We start from the raw sequence: 19,841 nt of genomic DNA, 5'->3' as shown, positions 1-19,841 counted from the left end.
AGCGAAATACCTAAGACGTCACATAGGTGTGTGGCTTGGTTGAGGCCTGCTGTTGAGGTTGGTGCTCCGGGGTCGAAAATAGGGCTAGGGTCGGTGTGGAGCTCGGCCGATCCTAGTCCCGAAAATACGAGTCCCCGTCGCTTTCGCTATCGTATGCTCCGCTTCTTGCTGGTTTCATTTTCTTCTCGTTCCTGTATGAACTCGGATTTTTAAAACGAACACGCCTTTCGTGATTGTCTCGCTTTCGCTTCTCGCTGTGCTTGTACATGCGCTTGTTCCGGTGCTCATAGGAGTCGTCGTCGCTTCTCATGGCATCTTTATCTGCCTCAGGGCACTCGGGATCTTTTTGCCAATGGCCCTTACCGCCACATCTCGTGCAATAAGAGTTCTTTTTGGGCCCGGTCCCTGGCTGTATGTACCCGCGTTTCTCATCGCTGTTGCCTTTTCTGTCCCATCTGCTGTTCTCGGTTCTGGTCCAGGTCCTGTCTGGATGTCTGTTCTTTGTGAACATTGATCCAATCCTCTTGTTGGGCCGGTATGGTTTACTGGCCTCTCCTAACACGGGGGATTCGTGTCTGCTACTTTGGTTAGCATGTTTGTATTTCCGTTGCTTGACTTGTGGTCGACTTCAGATTTGATATCCTTCAGAGCGTCCACTGCTTTGTCGAGGCTGATGGTGAATGCTATTCTGTCGCTTCCATTGACCTGTGCAGACCTGGTCTTGATGGTATTCAGGAGTGACGCTTGCTTTCTGATGGCGTCCTCAAGGCTGTTTATGGCTGACGGTTCGATGCTGCTCTCCGTTATCACTGTGCTAGAGATTGTTTTGATTATCTCAGCTGCTGATGTGGCGTACTGTTGAATATCGGAGATTGTTTTATCGCTGACTGAGACTGTTCTGTTCTTCATTCTGTCTGAGTCCCCTGCTGCGGCAATCAAGATGCTGATAATATTGTTAAACGTTGAGGCAGGAAGATTTGCGTTCTCAAGTAATATCATCGCGAAGTTCTGGCTGTCTTGAGAGTCAGTGTCAGCATGACAATGGTTCAGGTACGCTTGAGCCATGCCACGGAAGTGTTCTGCATATGATGCGTATGACTGACCGCGGTCGCGTTTATAGTTGTAAATTTCCTGACTCATTCTGACCAGCCTTCGTATACCATCAGTAATCGAGTCCTTTGCGAGAAGATTAATTATCTTGACGACACTGTTCGCTTGCTCTTCGTTTGTAAAAGCAGTACCATCGTCGTTTTCAAATTTTAAATCTCCAGAGGCTATGGCACTATCTAGTACGCGTTGATATGAAGGGTCCATTGATGCGTATAGAGCCAGACCAATTGCGCTAGAGATTCCTTTTGCTTTTCCGAGACCGCCGCGAGCAAACATTCTTATACGCTGTTGCCACATGCGTACATCATGTCGATATTTGTATTTGTCAGTGACTGGAGTGAGTCTTGGTGTGTCAAGCAGTCCACCTGGATAGTTAGAGCCTTTTGGGCCCATAACTATGGGATGTTGCATTCTGGGCTGTAATCAAGGTTGCAGTGGCGAAGGTTAACTATCAACAGGAAGACGTTGGGAAGCACCGATAAGCTGGGCGTTGTTGCTTTGTTTCTTTGCTCTCGTCTGCCCGCCTCCTTTTATCTTCTGCCGGTATGCGGTTCAACTATACATATATATATTTATATATACACCTCAAGAGGAGGTTTGCAATTAATTCTAGCTTGGACTTTCAGAGCGTTTGGGTATGCTGCAATCGGTCGTGGGTCATTGATCCCTCTGCGATTATCACTGACGTTCAGTTAGGAAATGCCAGCCAAATTAGGCGTGATAGTGCAGCTTGCCAATAGAATTACAGTCCTTCGAATTAGCATGTCACAACTGTACAGGGTACAGTACCCAGGAGTGGCCCCAGGACCAAAGCCTTCAAAAAGGAGATTTTATTGGCTCACGTGTACGCCAGGTGTACACGTGGACAATCTCCCTTTGAAGAGCGGCGGTCCTGTGGAGTGGAAGATGATGGCGGCCCCTCTATAAGAGAAAGGGGCGCGCCGCGACACACCGCAATGGAGGCGGAACACAACAACACCCCGACCGACCCCCCCCTTGCAATAAACTTTTCTCTTTTCTGCTTTTCCCTTTCCGTACATCTCGCTCCCCTACGCGCGCGGCCTTCCTCCCCCCCCCCCCTTTTTCGCCGCCAACAACTCTCTCAAAAACCACCAACCTCTTTTCGACAACCAACACGGAACAAAACGTTTATTCACAAGCTAAGACTTTGTGAATTCTGACTTCGATAAATCGGAAAGCTAAAATGCGACTCAGAGCTACCCGATCGGCGATTCTCACATGGCTTCTCTGCGCGCTGCTCTGTGCTGCGGGTGCGTGCATGCCCGGCTGCCTGAAGGCGACTAATTGTCGTAAGGCGCAGATTTCCACGTGTTACCAGGCGTGCGTTCGCTACTGCACTCAGCCACACCTCGCTGACGCGGCTCCCCAAGTCGGAAGGTTAGGCGAGCAGTCCTCCCCCTACGAGGACGGTTGCAAATGGGAGTGCCAGGGAGCGGGTAAGAACCAAGGGCACTGTATGGACGTATGCAAGAGAGAGGCCAAAGATAGAGAAGTTACTATAGAGGCTTAACTGGATGATTTGAGGACAGGTTAGCACATCAGCAGGGACGCAAAAAACCGTCACGGTCAGACGAAAGCCGGGGACTAGGGGGGGAGGGAGGATGGCTTTCTCTTTCAACGAACGGCGCTTGCGCCTCTTCAGCGAGCCGTGAGCCACCGGTGGAAAGTGAGAGGTCATTTCGGAGCACCGTACTGGTCCGTGCATCGGAGAAATGGAACAGGCGGACTGTGGGCGGGACGTCTGAGATGTGTTTGAAATACCAACCGAGAAAGGGCCTGTGTGATTGGAATTACAGTGTTTGATGGTGCTTGAAGTTATGATACAGGGGGTCGCGATATAGTGCTACCCTGTGTCAGTGGGCCGAAAACGGCACTATATCGAACCAGGCACTGTTAGATAATGAGATTTACGGCTTTTTTGCAGCCACACTTCCTTGCATCACTGCTCAGAAAGACCGCTCGCAGGACGCCATCAATCATGCTTTGTATCTTCACTACAGACTCAAGTCTAATCAAGCATTTCTGTTATTAGTAGCTGCCGAGCCGTTGCATTTACTTCCTCCTTTTTCGCAGCCATAAATGCCAGCCTACACTTTTGCAGATGTCCAATTGCATCATCGACCCTGCCTTTTTCCGCCATAGTCTCAATTCGAGTTGGCAACTGCATAATATCTTTCCGCGGCGGCAGCGGCTCTCGGGCAGTACATGTCCATCCAACTGCCTCCCTGGAGACCCTTCGTTTTTGGCTCAAAATTCGTGCCACCCGCAGAAGGGTAGCACTATATCGGAGCTGGCACTAACAAATATGGCACTATATCGCGACCCCCCTGTACCGTGCCAAGCGAAAATGGTGCTCTTACTGTGAGGTCGTTCTTATTCAAAGTGCTCTTATATCGCGACCCCCTGTATATCGTAACACTGGACCATGCCTGATGTTACACGTGTGGGCTTATGATAGGTTATCAAACCTGTGCCAGAGGGTGAGCCATTGCACTATATAGAGGGAGGCACTATTAAAGAATGTTACTTTCCCCAGGACAATCGGAGATGGCGACTCGAGCTTCTTCGGCGAGAAACTACCCAAACGCAGGCGAATGCTAATCTGGGAAACCGTTTCTACTTCCCAACATTGAAGGTATCGAATTACTCTCCATGCGTGGTTGCATTGCTTCCTTCCCCGCATAAGAAATACCAATATTTGCTCCATCCACATGCAGTAAAAAAAAGAAAAAGAAAACAGATACCACCCAGACCGACGGCGCAGTCTACTTCGAACGTTTCCACAAGATAGTCTTAGACGCGATTTTCGACTTCGCTCTCTCATCCCTTTTGTCATTATTTCGTGATGGTTATCCTTTTGTACCCACGTGCTGTGCAGTAGACATTGGCTTGTCGATTCAGGGCACACCTCCGAAGATCTCAATTGCATTGGGATTTTTCTAGTCTCGAATTATAACATTACAAAGGGGTTCGCTAAGGAAACTACGAGGGCCGAAACATGCACCAGCAGTGTCTCAGGCTTAAAATGCACAGCAGGCCTCATTCTCCCTTGAGTTCTTGAAGCGGGGCCTGATTGGTATGCAGTATACAAGGACTCGTACTGTACCATATATTTCATTTCTCGCACTTCGTCATGAAAGCTAGGACTCGAAGATTTCGTCGTAAGCGCAAAGACCTGCAGACGCTAGCGGTTACATCATGCTGTAAGTGAAAAGACTCGCAGCGTCGCAGGACGCGTCGAAACGCAATAGTTGATGCGCTTGCGCTGCATCAAATTTGCACATGAAAAGAAATTCTGTACGTACGGTCTCTTCCCTCTCCGAATGTCCTTTTCTCCTTGACGACGTACGCAGAACTATACTGTGGAATAGGCTTTGTCAAGAAAAGCCTGTCCTTGACAAAGCAGGGCCATACAGAGCGGCATACACAAAGCTGTTGGCAAGAGCAGGAACCACAGCAATCGTCTTGTCACCAATTGCTTTGTCACCAAAATGCTTTATGACTATTATTGCGAATGCTATGTCATATCGACGGATATATGCAGCCATGCGGACCTCGAATTGGTGTAAATTTGAAATTATAATCTGGCTCCGCAGTGTTCATATCCACCAATGACCAATGACTGCATGCACATGCCCGAATGACCACAGGTGCCTCCACAAATGACCACACATGCACAGTCAATGTCGAACGTGACGGTTAGGTACAGTGGGCCACTGGTCTCCTCGCCTGCAGCTCTCTGAAAGAGTGTCTCAAGACACTCTTGCCAGTCTTTTCAGTGGCGGAAAAATGGAAGTGGAGCTGGTATAATTGTGACACCCACCTGGCTCCTGAGGCAAGAAGACTGTTATCAGCCTTGGAAAACCCTGTATTTTTCCATTAGTAGGAGCGAGCAAAGGAGAGATAAACACCTGCTTTCTGGGCCTGTACCAGAGCCGTGGGACCGGTTGAAGCGACTGCAGTCCCATGGCTCTTGGTCTCCTGAGCGGCACTTGGTCATGGCGCCAATACCATGACGACCTTTACGTAATTTTTACAAAGCACAGCTCGTGAATGCACAGCTCGTGAATGCACAGCTCGTGAATCCAATACAGTAAATAGTAGGAAGTCCAACCAGACCAGAAGCAAAGCAACGCACAAGCGCGGGGAAGGTATTAGCAACTAGAAAGAGTAGAGCACGACGTGAGACGCCTGTTCTGAACTCAGGGGGGCTATTCACAGTGACAGTGACCGCGACTTAAAGACGAGTAAAACAGGTCTAGGCGACTGTCTGCATGGCCATATGGTTCTTCTCATGACTCCTTCCCCTTAACCCGAAGAGCGACCTGGGACTTCTCGGCTCCGGCAGTATGGTGGACATGGCGACGAGCCAAAAGCTGAACAAGGCAATAACATCATCTGCACCAGGTTTGCAGGCTATTCTGTACGACCAGGCGTGTTTCGACTCGACGGTGATGGTGCAGCAGGAATTTTCTTCGCCCTCACGGACAAGGTCGTACGCCTTCAATTTCTTTCCCGTAGGCACGAGGCGAAAGGTGGTGCGGGTACCTTGGGCTCCGCTAAAGCGCGAGATTTCGAAGACGTGCGAGCGCTTCTTGGTGGCCGTGATTTGAACCTCGCGGTTCGAGGCGTTCTGCAGTTCCCACTCGTCTCTTCTCTTTGGCATGATTTTGTACTTCGTGCTCTCCTCGAACGAGGCCGAGCCCGAGTCGGCGGGGTTGTCGTCGCCACCCGTGAAGATAGTGATGGTGGGCGACCCATTGCGGTTCGACAGAGACGCTAGCGGCTCCGCGTCCGAACCCGCCTCCGTGATCGTCGTCGTAGAGCTCTCTAGGCAGTCCGGCACCGCCAGCAGGCGACGGTCGGGAGCGGCATCGTGTCGACCGCGCAAATCCGGGGAGGATGAGGGATGTGGCAGAAGACTCATGGTGCAGGCAGGAGGAGGGCACCGATGTTCACAAGCTAGCAGCGGTAGAGGACAACCTTCAGCACATGGTTTAATATACTGTCCATTTGTTCTACTCTTCCGTTCCGCACGGCGCATATAGGGCACAGGTCATTTATATGACGATCGCTGGTAGAAGAAAACGCTGAGACGGAAGAGCGTGTGACATTATTCAGCAATGGTGGTCACAGGCCCACGAGACGCCACACCCCCCCCTGGTGAGGTTTGCGTGACAAAAAGCAACAATATATAGTCGTGCGATATGAGGCCCTCGGCAAGCCTCGGTGCTCATATCTGCACTCGGCGCGTGTCTGCACTCGAATCGAGGCGACAACCCCTACATGTTATTCTGTAGGCCTACTCGCCTTTCGTCCTGTTGTAGAATGAAGAGGAACCGATGCGAGTGCGCAATCCTGTTTTTCCGTTTCTTTCGGGGATGCAACCAAAAACTGATGCATGCGGCATCGTGTGTCACACGCAGCCCAAGTTCCGCATGGTATGCCACAGAACTGATTTCCTTCATTCATTGCTCGTTTTGGGGTTCTAAGGTGGCCCCCGAATCTTAAGGCCAGGACTTGTTTGCGTTACTCCCGTGACTTGATCGTTACGAGGGTTGGTCCGAATCTTTGTGTAGGAATGAGAAGGAATGAGTAACCTAGAGTACAGTACGTATGCACTTCTGTGCTTTACTGTAAGGTAGATGCAGCTGCCTGTTTTTTCTTTGCCCTAAAGTTTATATTCAAGGCCCTCTCTCTCGAATAGCGGGGGAGGAGCAAGGCGATAAGCAGAGTCCAGTAGTGTATAACGTCCAGCAGGTGAAGTGGCTCGCAGCTCGATCACACGAGCTCCCACGCCATTGCGAGACATTGAATTGTCTTTATTTTTCATAACCCACCTGCGTAATTCCGAATACCACAAGGGACTTGTTTGCGTTATTGCTGTGACTGGGCAGCGTGTAGGGAAGGCTAGGTTTTGCGTGAGGGGGTCATGAGGCCATGATCCCAAGAGTCTCGCGCTTCGCGCCGACGACTTTCGGCTTCAAAACGGTCCTGTAAATGGGGTTACATACTGTAGATATGTCCAATTTACAGTCTAAGAGCGGCTCTGGATGGCGGGAAGTCCGGAAGCCGTATTTTGCTGAATTCTCGAGGCCGGTACTGCATGTTTGGGATAACTTTATTTAGAGACAGGGCGGTGTCCTAGCAGAGACGTTCTAGCCTTACAGTACATACCAAAGTTTACTCTAAATTTGCAAGGGCCTCCGTCTGACCAACTTAGGGAGGGTCTTAACTTGCCCGGGTTTGCTTTGCTTGCCCGAGTTTGCCGGTCATTTATTAATTTATTAATGTAAGTACACGCCTTCCCCTTACGTTAGTAGTGGACAGGTGTCCTTTCCCTTACGTTAGCAGTGGACAGGTGTCCCAGAGCGACGGTGCTGACTTACAGAGGCATACAGCGCCATAAATTGCCAGAACGCAACGGGGAGGACACTGTGGGTTCTACAAATTCGCTCCGAGGACGCATCGACAGGGACGTGACATGCTGCAGCGTCAAACAACTTCGCCCCAGGGACGCGTCGACATGGATGCGAGACGCTGCAGCGTCGCTCGCTTCCGACCCAGAACGTGGCCATTGCGGGTGATCCCAGATCACCGGGATAAATAATTGATCTCACCCCCTACTTCTCTCCTTACTACTCCGCGGGATAGCGTATCTATCGCCGGCGCTGTTTGGTCAAAAAACGGATCTACAACCACTGCCCAGTATCGCCGTTCGCCTCCCCTCCTTTCTTCTCAATCTAATCACTCCTACGCAATGCACGGCAACAGAATCATCACTGCTACGACCGCACTAACCGCAACCGCAGCTCTATTCTCCCTCCTTTCATTGCACCAAGCTATTTCAAACTATCCTCGACCCCGAAAATTCACAAAGCCCTTAGATCTCGGACGGGGATGGACTTTTGTCAGAGCCAACAGGATTTTTAACGACAAAGAATTCAGTCGTACATACCGTATGGAGGGGGGGATAATATTTGGTCAGAAACGTCCGCTGCAGACGAGGAAGCAATAGTGAGAGACTTTGCGTTGGTGGTCCCCGTCTTAAGAATGGTGGGAGTCAGAGAGATGCGCCAGAGGCGCGGAGAACGGCGCACGTGGCATTGAGGTGTGGAAGCCATTTTCAGGAAAGTAGTCGGCAGAGAGGTGCTTTGTAGAGTTGGGTTGCCTTTGCGAAATGGCAGGTGCATAGATTTTTGTAAAGGGGGAGTTGGGGATGTTTTCGGCAAGGGGCAAGCACAGCGTCCACCGGAGCACAGCGTCCAAATTCGAAAGTTACAAACTTACAAAAGTAGCCAATATATTATTGACATTTGTCATTACACACTGACATAACTTGAGCTTGCAGTGTAGGGTCGTACTTAGTTTCAAATCATATATTAACGCCCAGTAGCCAATAGTAGTGCAAATCATGGCTCGGGGCAAGCAAACCCGGGCAAACTCGGGCAAGTTAAGACCCTCCCTTACTTCCCCTTGAAGATATTCGTAGTTTATGGGTTCTAGTCGGTCACGAGACATCGGCTAAGAGGGGACACACAAAGGCTACGCTAACCATTAAACCGAACTGGAAAACATAAAGAAAACATAAAGAAAACATAAAGAGAAAAAGACATGATGAGAAAGGAAACTACCAAGAGGGCGGCGCAGCCGGGGCTGGGCGAGCAAGAGAAATAGACATGGCCAGGAGAGGGGGGCTGGCAAGAGGCTCACGATGGCGCCATAAGTACCACGGAGCAGTGAGGCTGCGAGATGAGGTACGCTTGGTTGGCTGATAGTAATTACAGCCACTCGCTATTCTCCGAGGAGTTTCACCCCTATACACGCTAGCGTGTACAGAGACGCGAAGGGGGCAAATAAAAGCGGTAGCGGATGCACGGAGAGCACTAGACATGCGGCAGCATGTGCGCAAAGAACCACTCCGAAGCGGCGGTGACAATAATACGGCTATCGAAGTAAACAGAAAACTGGTTCTGCGATGCCCAATCCAGACGGGTCATAATCCATTCGCGACTGAACTGGAGGACGAGCAGCTCGTTAAAGCCACCGACACGGGCGCTGTAAGATACGAAGTAGCAGCCAGGCGGCGGAGCGCCGTTGACGAGGGCAACGGTTCTCAACCGCGATCCGAGATCGGCAGTGCCGACCTTTTGTCCACGTCTGAGATTGAAGAAACCTAGATTGGCTGAACGCAATGAGCGCCATTTCGAAATCAATGCGTTTGGCGAGGCAGTAGAGGTCCAGACGGGGTTGGTTGGAAGTGAAGGGCGTAGTGGTCGGGACCGAGATTTGCCTTTCCGGTGACTGATCACCGCACTAACTCCCTCTGCAGTTATGGTGATGTCGCTGTCTTTCAGATAGGCCACAGACACCGACCGGCACTGAAAGACAAATGCGAACACCGCTGTAGCACAATAGCCGACCGTGCCCACGTCCTCGGCAGATAGCCCACATTCCACAATCTGCCTCATGAGGGCTGCCGGGAGCCCAACCCGAGCCATATGAACGACGCCCTGAAGATCGTCCTTGTTCGCATATGCGCGGACAAGAGCCGATACCATGGAGGTATGAATGGGGTAATCGATGTTGAGGAGCTCGTGGTATCGAGATACGGCCGTGACATACTGCGCCACTGACGTCGGACCGACCCTGCCTTCGAGATGCAAGTAGCTGATATATGCTAGAACATCCCCCTCCTTCGCCCCAAGCCGCGGTCGTCCACCTTCGTCGCAGAAGGTAAACCATTTCTTGATCTGGCTGGAGCGATTTGTCCCAGTCCCGTCACTCCATCCGTGGTTGGAAACCAAGTCTGCTGCGGCCTGGGCGCTTCCCGTTGCACCGTCATCCCCACAGCGGCTCAATACCGCATCCCTTATCCCCTCCTGCCAGACCACCCTCACGCCATTGTTGCGAGAACGACGGACCAGTCGGCGTTGAGATTTTTCGAACTCCGCAGTAGAGAAAAGTCGGCGCCTTGTGGATGAAGGACCTTGATCGTAGTGGTGTGACGCACCAACTGCAGATGCCAGGCTTGCGCTGGCCAGTGGGGAGCCACCAGGACGCCCTTCCCACCATCCGCTATCACCTTGCGAATGACCAGAGGGACATGTCGAAGGGAGGATTCCACAAGCGCGCCCTCCCGTCTCCCCAGTCCTCCAGCACCTGGGTCGCCAAGTACTTCCGTCGCGCGACTGCCGTCTCTCCGAGGGGGCGATGAGCGAACACCACCGAGTCCACCTGGTACTCGTCCTGGATCGACTGCAGCAGCTGGTCCGTCGCCTCCACGTCGCCAGGATCCCAAGTCCGGGAGAGAGCGTCGGCGAACCGGTTGACAGCGGACGGCAACCACCGGGCTTCGATCCGCACCCCCAGGGTTTGCAGCAAAACTTGAAGCCGGCGTAGCTCCGCCATCATTGGCTTGGAAGCGGACACCATGGCGTTCAAAATGAAGCAGACTGCCTGGTTGTCCTCGTGCAGCAAGAGGCGCTGAACATCCGGTCGGCTGACGTACGCAGCAAAGTGCCTCTTTAATAGCAGACGAACCGCCAGAAGTTCCCTCAAAGTGATCGAGTGCGGGCGATCGGCTGCCGTCCAAAAGCCTTGACCCTCCCACAAACCCCGCGAGCCCGCCAGCACTTGCGATCCCAGTGTTCTTCCGTACCCCACGTCGGCAGCATCGGAGTGCAACGTGGGGTTGGGCGCCAGCCTGACCAATTCCCGTCCTTCTCCCCTTGTCAGCGAACGCCAGTGGCGCAAGTCGCGAAGCGATTGTCGGCAAAGGCGCACCATTTGAAACTGGTCGTGGCACCTTGTTGCGTCCCCGTTTCCACGGCGACCACGGGGCACACGGAGCACACAGGGCACACGGTGCGCACGGGCCACACGGTGCATATGCGCCGAAGTCTGCTTGGCAGCGTCTGGGCCTCGCAAGCTCGGCTCGCGACGCAGCCGTCCGACTTTGCCCTCGCTCCTCGCGCTCCACCAGGAGCCCGGACAGTGCCATTTCGAAGTAGAGGCTCCTTGTGTAGACCTGCGAAAGCGAAATGGGCATGCCCAGTGGCTGTGTCGATGACACTGCAGTGTCATCGACACAGCCACTCTGCAAAAATGCCGCAGCTTCCTCAACGATACCCACCGGGGGTTCTTTTGCGCGGACAAGAGGAGCTGCTTGGCTAGCACGCGAAGGCGGGCTACCTTGCTGTCGGACGCGAACACCCTCATCGCGACAGTATCCACCACACAACCCAAATGCTCGAGCGTAGTCGTCCCTTCCCAGCATCCCTTCCCCGGGTGTCTGACGAGCCCCAACCTTGCGAACAGCCTTGACAGTCTCTTCCCGGCGCGCGCGCAGTCCTCTCTTGTCGATGTCCCCCCCAGCGGCGACGGCGGACACGCGAAGTCGTCAATGTATGGCAGGATGCGGTACCCGAGGCGCTCCCGCAAGTGCTTCACCAAAGGACGGAGCAGCTTGGTGAACCACAGAACAGAGCGCCCCCAGCCGAACGGTAGCACGATGCAACGGTAGTACCGACCGTTGTATCGGAAGAGGAAAAAGTCTCTCATGCGAGGATGGAGATAAAAGTGGCGGTACCCACTTTTGATATCCCAGAACATCAGCACATCTCCCTCCTGCAGTTGAAACGCGAAGGACTGTAATGTCTCCATCTTGACTGACCCCTTCGGCCAGTGCTTGCTCTGCCGCTTGAAATTAATTACAAATCTTCCTTTGCGGTCCTCGTCCTCGCCTTGACAGACCGTGAAGGCTGACGAGATCATCCTGCCCCCTCTCGCAAGGGCCTCGGTCTCCTCAAACCCTACCTCCTCTTACACCCCCTCCCTGCAACCCCTTGCCAGGTCCTCCGTGGCAAACTGCCTGTCCTCCGCCGTCTGAGGGAGCTCGCTGAGTACAGTACCGTCCTCGAAGGGCACCGTCGGCATGTCCAATACACCGTACCGGATCTGACGGGCGATGTACTCGTTGACTCCTAACTCCGAACGCAAAACGTCCGCCCTGAGAGCCGTCCCCTGCCACAAAGGTGCTCCCCCCTTACCCTTCGTAGCGTTTCCATCTCTTTTTAGGCACATTACTCCGGGCTGGACCCGTCCCCGGCGGAGGGTCCAGCGTTCTTCATGCCAGTAGTCTTCTCTAACCTGGCCTTGGCAATCATCTTTGCAGCCTGAATCTCCAACTTAGAAGTGAGCGCCTCGCGGGCAGACTTGTATGAATCTGAAAACAAAGCGTCGTGCCCTTGTTCCACGAGGAATGCCATCTGGCGAGCTGCCTCGACTCCTTGGTCGGTGATGTCCCTGAAATACTGCGCGCGCATAGACAGTACCTCGAGGGCGGCATGGATAGACTTTTCAGCCAAGGCCAGTTTCCTTGCCTTGCTCGGAACGTCCTCGCTCTGATCCTTAGCAACTATGAGAGTGGAGAGTCCCATTTCGGTCCAAACGCCAGCAGCGTCTACGTATTCCCATTCCTTGGCCGAGCGTCGGTCCCTGGACCGCAACTCGGAGACGAAAGCGTCAGCAGCAGGCTTGAAGTAACCCATGCCGGTGACGGGTACATGGGGGCCACGCTCAAACACACTTCCTTCTACAACTAACTTGAGGGAGCTGAGCTCCGCGACAACATCTCCATAATCTCGACGCGCGGGGACGGCACTCTCCCACGCCGCTCGCACAGCTAGCGCAGGGCGCGCCACAGCTGCGACAGCCGGAGGCGTGGGGGCCCGGGGCACCGGCGCGCCGATGTCGGCGGGTTGTTCGGGTTGTACGCTCATAGGTCCAAAGTAATCTGTTTGTACTTACAAGAATATGTCACCGCCTAGGCTGAGGGGAATTTCTCAAGCAAGAGAAATAGACATGGCCAGGAGAGGGGGGCTGGCAAGAGGCTCACGATGGCGTCATATGTACCACGGAACAGCGAGGCTGCGAGATGAGGTACGCTCGGTTGGCTGATAGTAATTACAGCCACTCGCTATTCTCCGGGGAGTTTCACCCCTACACACGCTAGCGTGTACAGAGACGCGTACAGTACTAGGTCATAAGTGCAAATGGGCGACGAGTGCTCAAAGGCTTAGTGATGGTGCATTTAACATGCCATAATCGTACAGACTAGGTGCTCATCAGGTGATATACCGTCATCAAATTTACTCATATCCTTCTAAAATGATGACTAAGTCATAAAAAGACAAAGTAATTACGCAAAGCCGACAACACTGCCAAACGCCGCCGGGTTAACCTTACAACTGTAGATCGTCATAGCTTGGCTGGCGATCTGGGTACTGCGGAACGGTAGACGCGAGAAACATTACATTCATACGACGCTGTCGTTTTTCGCGATAATTGCGCTACACAGTACGTCTCTTTTCATGTCGGGACACCCGAACAGAGTACCAAATATTAGCAATTTGCCTAAACATCGCCCCATCATCAGCCCGCAATGGATTGCAGTTGACCTGAAAATTTGTCAGTGCGACACACAAGTGAAAAACACTGTCGTACCTAGCTTCCGCCCATTTCCACGTTTTTCCAAGCACTGTCCATGCCCCACAAAGCCGCCTGAAATAATTCTCCACGGTGATACGATCTCTTGAAATGTGCCGATTTGTTGAAACTTGAGCAGGGGATACAGCACCATTGTGGAGTTTTTTGCTGGGATGCACAACTCTGGAAAACTCGGCACTGCCTTAGTAACCCTTGTCAGCGAGTACTGCCCAAGCGTCCTTAAATTCTTCGCCCCAAGGCCCATCGTCTTCCAATGTGTCTTCGTCGTTTTGCTTTTGCAAATTGGTTCGGTGCCACCGTTGCTTCTGTTGAAACATAACGAGGTCAGAGACAGACCCATGCTCATGATCACTGCATCCAAGGGCTAGTCGAATTTGCAAGACGGAGACCTCCACCTTATAGCCGTACATCTTCTGCTTTCCGCTATGATAGTGCTTACCCTCTTGTACGCTTCCGGAAGGGCGAACGGAAGGTTGAAACGTCACATCAGCGTATCGCGGCATAGGGTAGTGAGGAAAACACTTTTTCTTTGCCACGAGCTCCTTCATCGTCCACTGTTTGCATAATACTCCACGTATGATTCGTAAAACGCATCGCAAACGACATCAACCAAATTCAAAATCATGCGCTCCATGGTGGGAACTTTGAAATTTAACATGTTTCCAAGAAATGCCCAGTCACCGCCATGTTTCATGACAGTCATCGTCATAAACAACATTTCTTTGGCCGTGACTGTGCTCTTCCGACCACGACCAGTGTTGTAATGATCGAGAATGAAATTTTCAAAGCCAGCCCATATGCCTTGGAATTGCAAGGGGTCGAAGTTGACCATTTCGACGATACCTTGCGAGCCGTGGGCGTTGTAGTACTGATCGAAAACCGGTGCATCCGTGCCATTATCGTCATCAGAGGGAGGATGAATCGGGTCAGTGTTGTTTGGCAATTCATTTTGACGCTCGAAGGCGAGCTCCGCAAGAATTTGTAAGGAATTCTTTGCTCTTTCGACGGTAAGTGAGGCCATATTTTGAGGGGGATTTGGAGTGGGGGGTAGGAGGGATGAAGAGTTGGGGTGGGAGGGATGGGGAGTTGCGAACGTGATGGCCTTTGTTGGGTGTCGGGTTTTGGCGGGGAAGCCCACATGTTGCGCATTTTGGGCGCCATTTCCGATCGTTTTTTTTTGAGAATTACGTAGCTGCGCAATACGGGTCATCTCTGAAATTTGCCACGTAGTTGCGCACTACTGTGTCCAATTGCAACATATCATGCATTTGTTGAAAATAACAGTAAATGTTGATACACCTCGGCATAACTGTTTTAGGATTATTTTTTTTGCAAACGATTGGCTCTTTCAGGAGTACCCGGATATTTGTGACAAAGCTATAATAGAATTCTGTCACAAATATCCGATGTAAACCTTGTACTGTACCACCGTCCTACAGTAAGCAATGTCGTTGTGATCATACTATCCAGGTGCCGGCCCACATCTCCCAGCTGCTTGGCACCATTGGCTAATAACCGAGCGACAGGAACCCGGATTTAGCGGTAAATTCGAAAGGGCGGGAGCGAATGTGCGGTATAACAGCAATATTAAACACGATATTTGTGCCAGCATGCTATATTTGGCCTCCCCCCCCCAACCCAGTACAGTACAAAAAAAGGGCTCTGTAATGCATCTCCGTGCGGAAGCGAACCAGCCCCGCTGCAGAGGCGAATGACCATAAATTCACGTTGGAATGAAGCTGAATTTTCGGACAGAGCCCAAAAATCTCAGGCAAACGGATCTCCCCGAAACGCCCCCAAAAACAGGCGTAATGCAGCGATGACGCTCTTCCCAGGGGCTCAACCACATAACCGCCACCAAAACCCCACAGAGCCACTGCCCTTCGCAGTCTTGCGTGAGCGCCGCGCGAATCTGGCCGTGACCACGGCCATGCGTTGGCTAACTGCTGTCGACGACATTACCTTGACGTCCGACGAAAATGGGGTCTTAAGTATGTTAAGCAAAGCGCATGTTGGCGCGGTGACGTCACTGCGAGGTTATCCTCGGGAGAGGCTCTACGTTGTGATGTCATAAACAAAAAGAAGTGGAGGGCAGTGGGGTTCTTTGTGAGACTAGCTCATCGTCCTGCATTGTGAACTCAGATTTTGCGAAACAACGCAGTCGAGCTGCGACGAGCTACAGTTGTACTGTACATGTGCGACAGACCTTGCTACCAGACAGACCTTGCTGGTGGCGTGTCGTGGTGCTGGTCCCGGGCGCGGCACGGAGAGGGAGAGGGAGAGGGAAAAGGGAGGGAAAAGGGAGAGGGAAAAGAGAGAGGATGAAAGAGAGAGGGAGTTGCCCTGTTGTACAGGAATATGTTGTACCAGCACGCGCAGTACCTCACGAGTCATGGCTCGTGCATGTTGCTTTCTTGGCATCGACGTAGTGGGGAAGCAGGGAGAGCCGAGTGCCAACAGACCAGCCGGACTGTGCACTGAAGCGCAGCGCCAGATTTCCGACACCTCTTCTTCAGGGTTCGTGGTTTGGCAGGCTGGTGTACACCCGGTTGTCTAGCCAGTTTCCAAATAGGATGTCTACGGTTTATAGTCTGGTCAGCTATACGTACGGTATGGACAGAATGCATAGTTGGATATCGCACACTGAGCTGCCTCTACCCAAGGGTACCAAGGGTAGCTAGCGTGCAGTTCGAAGGTGTGTATCCTACGTGGGAGTGCAGCAGCACGGGAGACGCCCAGCGCCCAGTGGGAGACTCCTGAAATTCTAAAAATCGCATGTCCTCATCAGGCAGCCGAACTGCAGCTTGGAATCACATTTTCGTTACGTCTTTCGAAAATAATGTGCCAAAAGCAACCGGATCACATGCTGTACTAGCACAGCAATGCATCATTTACGCCACCGCCCGCCGGCGACCCGGAAATGCGCCCCTCTACCGTCCCCGTTCCCCGTCGCACTGCCAACACGTCTTCGCCCCACTCCCTCTCACTCCGCCGACCTCGCTGTGACCCCAGCCATGTCACCCGGGCAGCCGCGCCCCGATCGCGCCCTCAAGCGGCGCCGCACCTCGTACGACGAGCTTGAGACGGTCAAGCACGCCAGCCACACGGGCGACGCGCTCACCTCGCCGGCCCTTTCCGCCGCCCTTTCCGACCTGCTGCAGGCCCGCCGCCTGTCCGACGCGGCGCGCGCCGGCATCGAGGATGCCCTCAAGAAGGTAAAAAAATCCCTGGACGCCCTACCGAAGAAGAAGACCCTGCAGCTCGACAGCCCCGCCGTAAGAAATGTCCTCCGGAAGGTCGCAAAAGGGAGGAGGGACTCTCTGTGCCGCTCGGGCGTAGTTCAGGAGCTCGTCTGCACGCCACCGGGGAGAGTCGATCTTGTCGGCTCGTTCCTGCTGAAATGCGCGACGAAACCGGTCGTCGATGTGGCTGTGGAAATGCCCGCCGATCTTTTCCAGACCAGGGACTATCGTGCCTATCGGTATCATGACAAGCGATTGCTTTATCTCGTCTATCTCGCGCGCCAGTTTGTGAAGACGGAGGAGGAGGCGTACGCCGAGGTGTCGCTCGTCATGTCGTTTCTCAACGGCGACGAGGCGAAGCCCGTCTTGTGCGTCACGCATGTCGACCATCCTGAGGTCAACGTCCGCCTCCTGCCGACCTACCCTCATGACGTGTTCGCCAACCACCATCTAGGCGAGGAGAAAGTCCACATCCGCGAAGGCCCCGACTCCGAGAATGCAAAGCCTTCGCCAGCCACCATTGCCTACAACGCTTCTATTTTGATCGACACAACTCTGGTTGCAAATCTTCAGGCGCTTTATGCTGTCGTGGCCGGTGCACCCGCTTTCGCTGACACTGTGATGCTGCTCGAGGCGTGGTGCGTCCGGCACAGGCTGTACAAGTCCAACTTTGTCAGTATTGCGCTATTGGCAAACTTGATCAAAAAGGGGGCAGCTCCGTCCCGGGCGCCGAGAGAGCAATTATTTCGCTGCGCGCTCAGCGCTATCTCAGCGGGGGGGTTGAAAGCTTTGCGATTGGGGGATATGCGTGTGTGCGCTTCGTTTGATGCAGGATTTTTGGAGAGGTGCGCAGAATGTGCTACCATGGCTATTTATGTGATCGAGAGCAAGGCGGCAGAAACGGATCCGTGGGTGGGCATCTTACCATTTCTGTTTACGCAGGCTCGCGGCTCCAAATGTGTTGCCCGGCCCTTGTGCACGCTATTTGATGGCTTTGTGAAGATTTTGGGTGGGAACGAAGCGAGTTCTGCACTGACGGCCCAGAAACATTTGCATGTGCTGAAACGTGCGCTTGTAGATACTCATCGTGCAAAGAGAATCGAACGCCTGGAAGGTGGATTGTTTGGTTTCACGCTTTCATTGGCGAAAGATGCGAATCGCAGGGTGGACATGCGGCCAGAGTCATGGGATGCGCCCTCGTTCATGGCGTTTTGGGGCAAGAAGGCAAATGTCCGAAGTTTCGAGAATGGGAAAATTGTAGAAGCATTAGTTTGGAGTGGTGGCAGTCGAACACTCCAAGAAATGACATCATATGCGTTTGAGAAGCATTTCGGAGATGATGTCAAGGTGCAGGTAATACTGGGTGATCTTGAGGAGGCGTCTGGTTCTGACGCGCATTATGAAGCCAGTGCAACTCGTGCAATTGCTGGGTTTAACGAACTGGCCAAGCTACTCCGGTCGTTGGAAGGCGTTGTATTGGGCATTCGAGGAGTTCATGCTACATCGTCTCATCTCAGAAGATGCGGAATTCCGTCAAAAGGATTTGCGCAAACTGGCGGTATTCGCCATGCTTACCCGCTGGACATCGTGGCGACGTTTGAGACATCTGCAGCATGGCCAGATAACCCAGTGGCGATTTGTGCGGCGAAGGCCTCGTTTTACGTTTCGTTGAAGGGGGCTCTTGCGGAAAAAGGGATTGCTTCAAATTCCACAATCTCTTTTCTAGACATCACACTATCAGAATTTGTATATCGGTTGCGTATTAAGGTTGACAAAGAGAAGGATCTCCTTATTGATAGCCCTGCAACTTACGAAGGTGTGGTGTGGGAAACAGAGAAGCGAGTGCGACACCACGACAACATGTCATGTCTAGGAAATCCATTGATAGGAAGCGTGGCGAGAATGGCCAAGAAATGGCTGAACAGCCATTTGATGCTGTCGCAGATGGGGTCAAGAGGAGAGGAACTTGTGGAAGTGCTGGTAGCCAGTATGATGTTGCGGCCCGAAGTCTCGAAACGGAAGTCGGTGTTGGGATACTTTTGCCAGTTTTTGCATTTTCTTTCAGACTTTCCGTGGGAAGTTTGTCCTCTAGCAGTACTGATGGAAGATGAGGAGGCAAGGGAGTTGTCGAAGGACATGAGTGACAGACTTGAAGAAGTTGAGACGTTTCGCGAACGGGTGCAGGATCGGTTTTCCAGGAAATGCGATGGGCGAACGTTTTTCTCAGTGTACAATGTATGGGACAGAGATGAGAATGAGGCTGGAACGTTTTTCGGTCAAGGATATGGTCCGGAAACGTCGATCGCCAAAATGATTGTTGCGTCCGCTGGGTCAGCGCTGCGGCACATTGAAGACAGCGTGACAAAGGCGGGTGCAGGCAAGACAATGAAGTCGTTATTTACACCGTACCTGGGTGTGTACGACCTGGTGCTTGAGCTGAACAGAGAGCTGGTGCCATTCCGCGAGGAGGCTAGCCGGAAGGGACCGTTCCACGGACGCGGGTCTGCGTTTGTTGGGTTCGACACGGTGCAGATGCTGCGGAACAAGCTGGAGATCAGGCTTGGAGAGTTTGCACTGTTTACTACTGAAGTGTGTGTGCGGGCCGAGATCTATGTGGTGTGGCGGCCGGAGGCGTCGGGTAGTTGCGCATTCTCTCTTGCTCGGGCGCCGTTTCGAGAACCTGTCGGCGAGACCAAGACTCTGAAGGCGGATCGGATGGAGATGGTGGCGGAGATGGTTAGTCTCGGGAAAGGGCTGATTCGGAATGTTCGTTACATCGAAAAGGAGGGCGGGAAGTGAATGCGAGGGTAGAAGTACAGTAATGAGCATTGCACTTGATGGATTACCCCTTGGGTACTGTACAAGAGGATAAATGGGTGATACAGTACAGTAGGGCGAGGGAGAGGAATGGTTTGAGAAGCGGCACGTGTATACTGTACGACAGGAGGGCGCGTGTCA

At 52.7% G+C, this 19,841-nt stretch overlaps 2 protein-coding genes; one reads left to right on the top strand and one right to left on the bottom strand.

Annotated features, from left to right (window-relative positions):
* Positions 1-4,545: 4,545 nt before the first annotated feature.
* Positions 4,546-6,175, bottom strand: CHC_T00001762001 (hypothetical protein). XM_005712744.1 is given in 2 exon segments: positions 4,546-5,389; positions 5,390-6,175. 1 exon segment carries the CDS (start codon positions 6,173-6,175, stop codon positions 5,390-5,392), a length of 786 nt encoding a protein of 261 aa, XP_005712801.1. The 3' UTR covers positions 4,546-5,389.
* Positions 6,176-16,523: 10,348 nt separating this feature from the next.
* Positions 16,524-19,682, top strand: CHC_T00001761001 (hypothetical protein). Its single transcript, XM_005712743.1, has one exon. The coding sequence runs from the start codon at positions 16,524-16,526 to the stop codon at positions 19,680-19,682; it is 3,159 nt and encodes a 1,052-aa protein (XP_005712800.1).
* Positions 19,683-19,841: the final 159 nt, after the last annotated feature.

Source organism: Chondrus crispus, genomic scaffold (genome assembly GCF_000350225.1).
Source record: "Chondrus crispus Stackhouse genomic scaffold, scaffold_112, whole genome shotgun sequence".
In the NCBI taxonomy this organism is placed as follows: Eukaryota; Rhodophyta; class Florideophyceae; order Gigartinales; family Gigartinaceae; genus Chondrus; species Chondrus crispus.
This window is presented reverse-complemented; position numbering and strand designations above follow the sequence as displayed.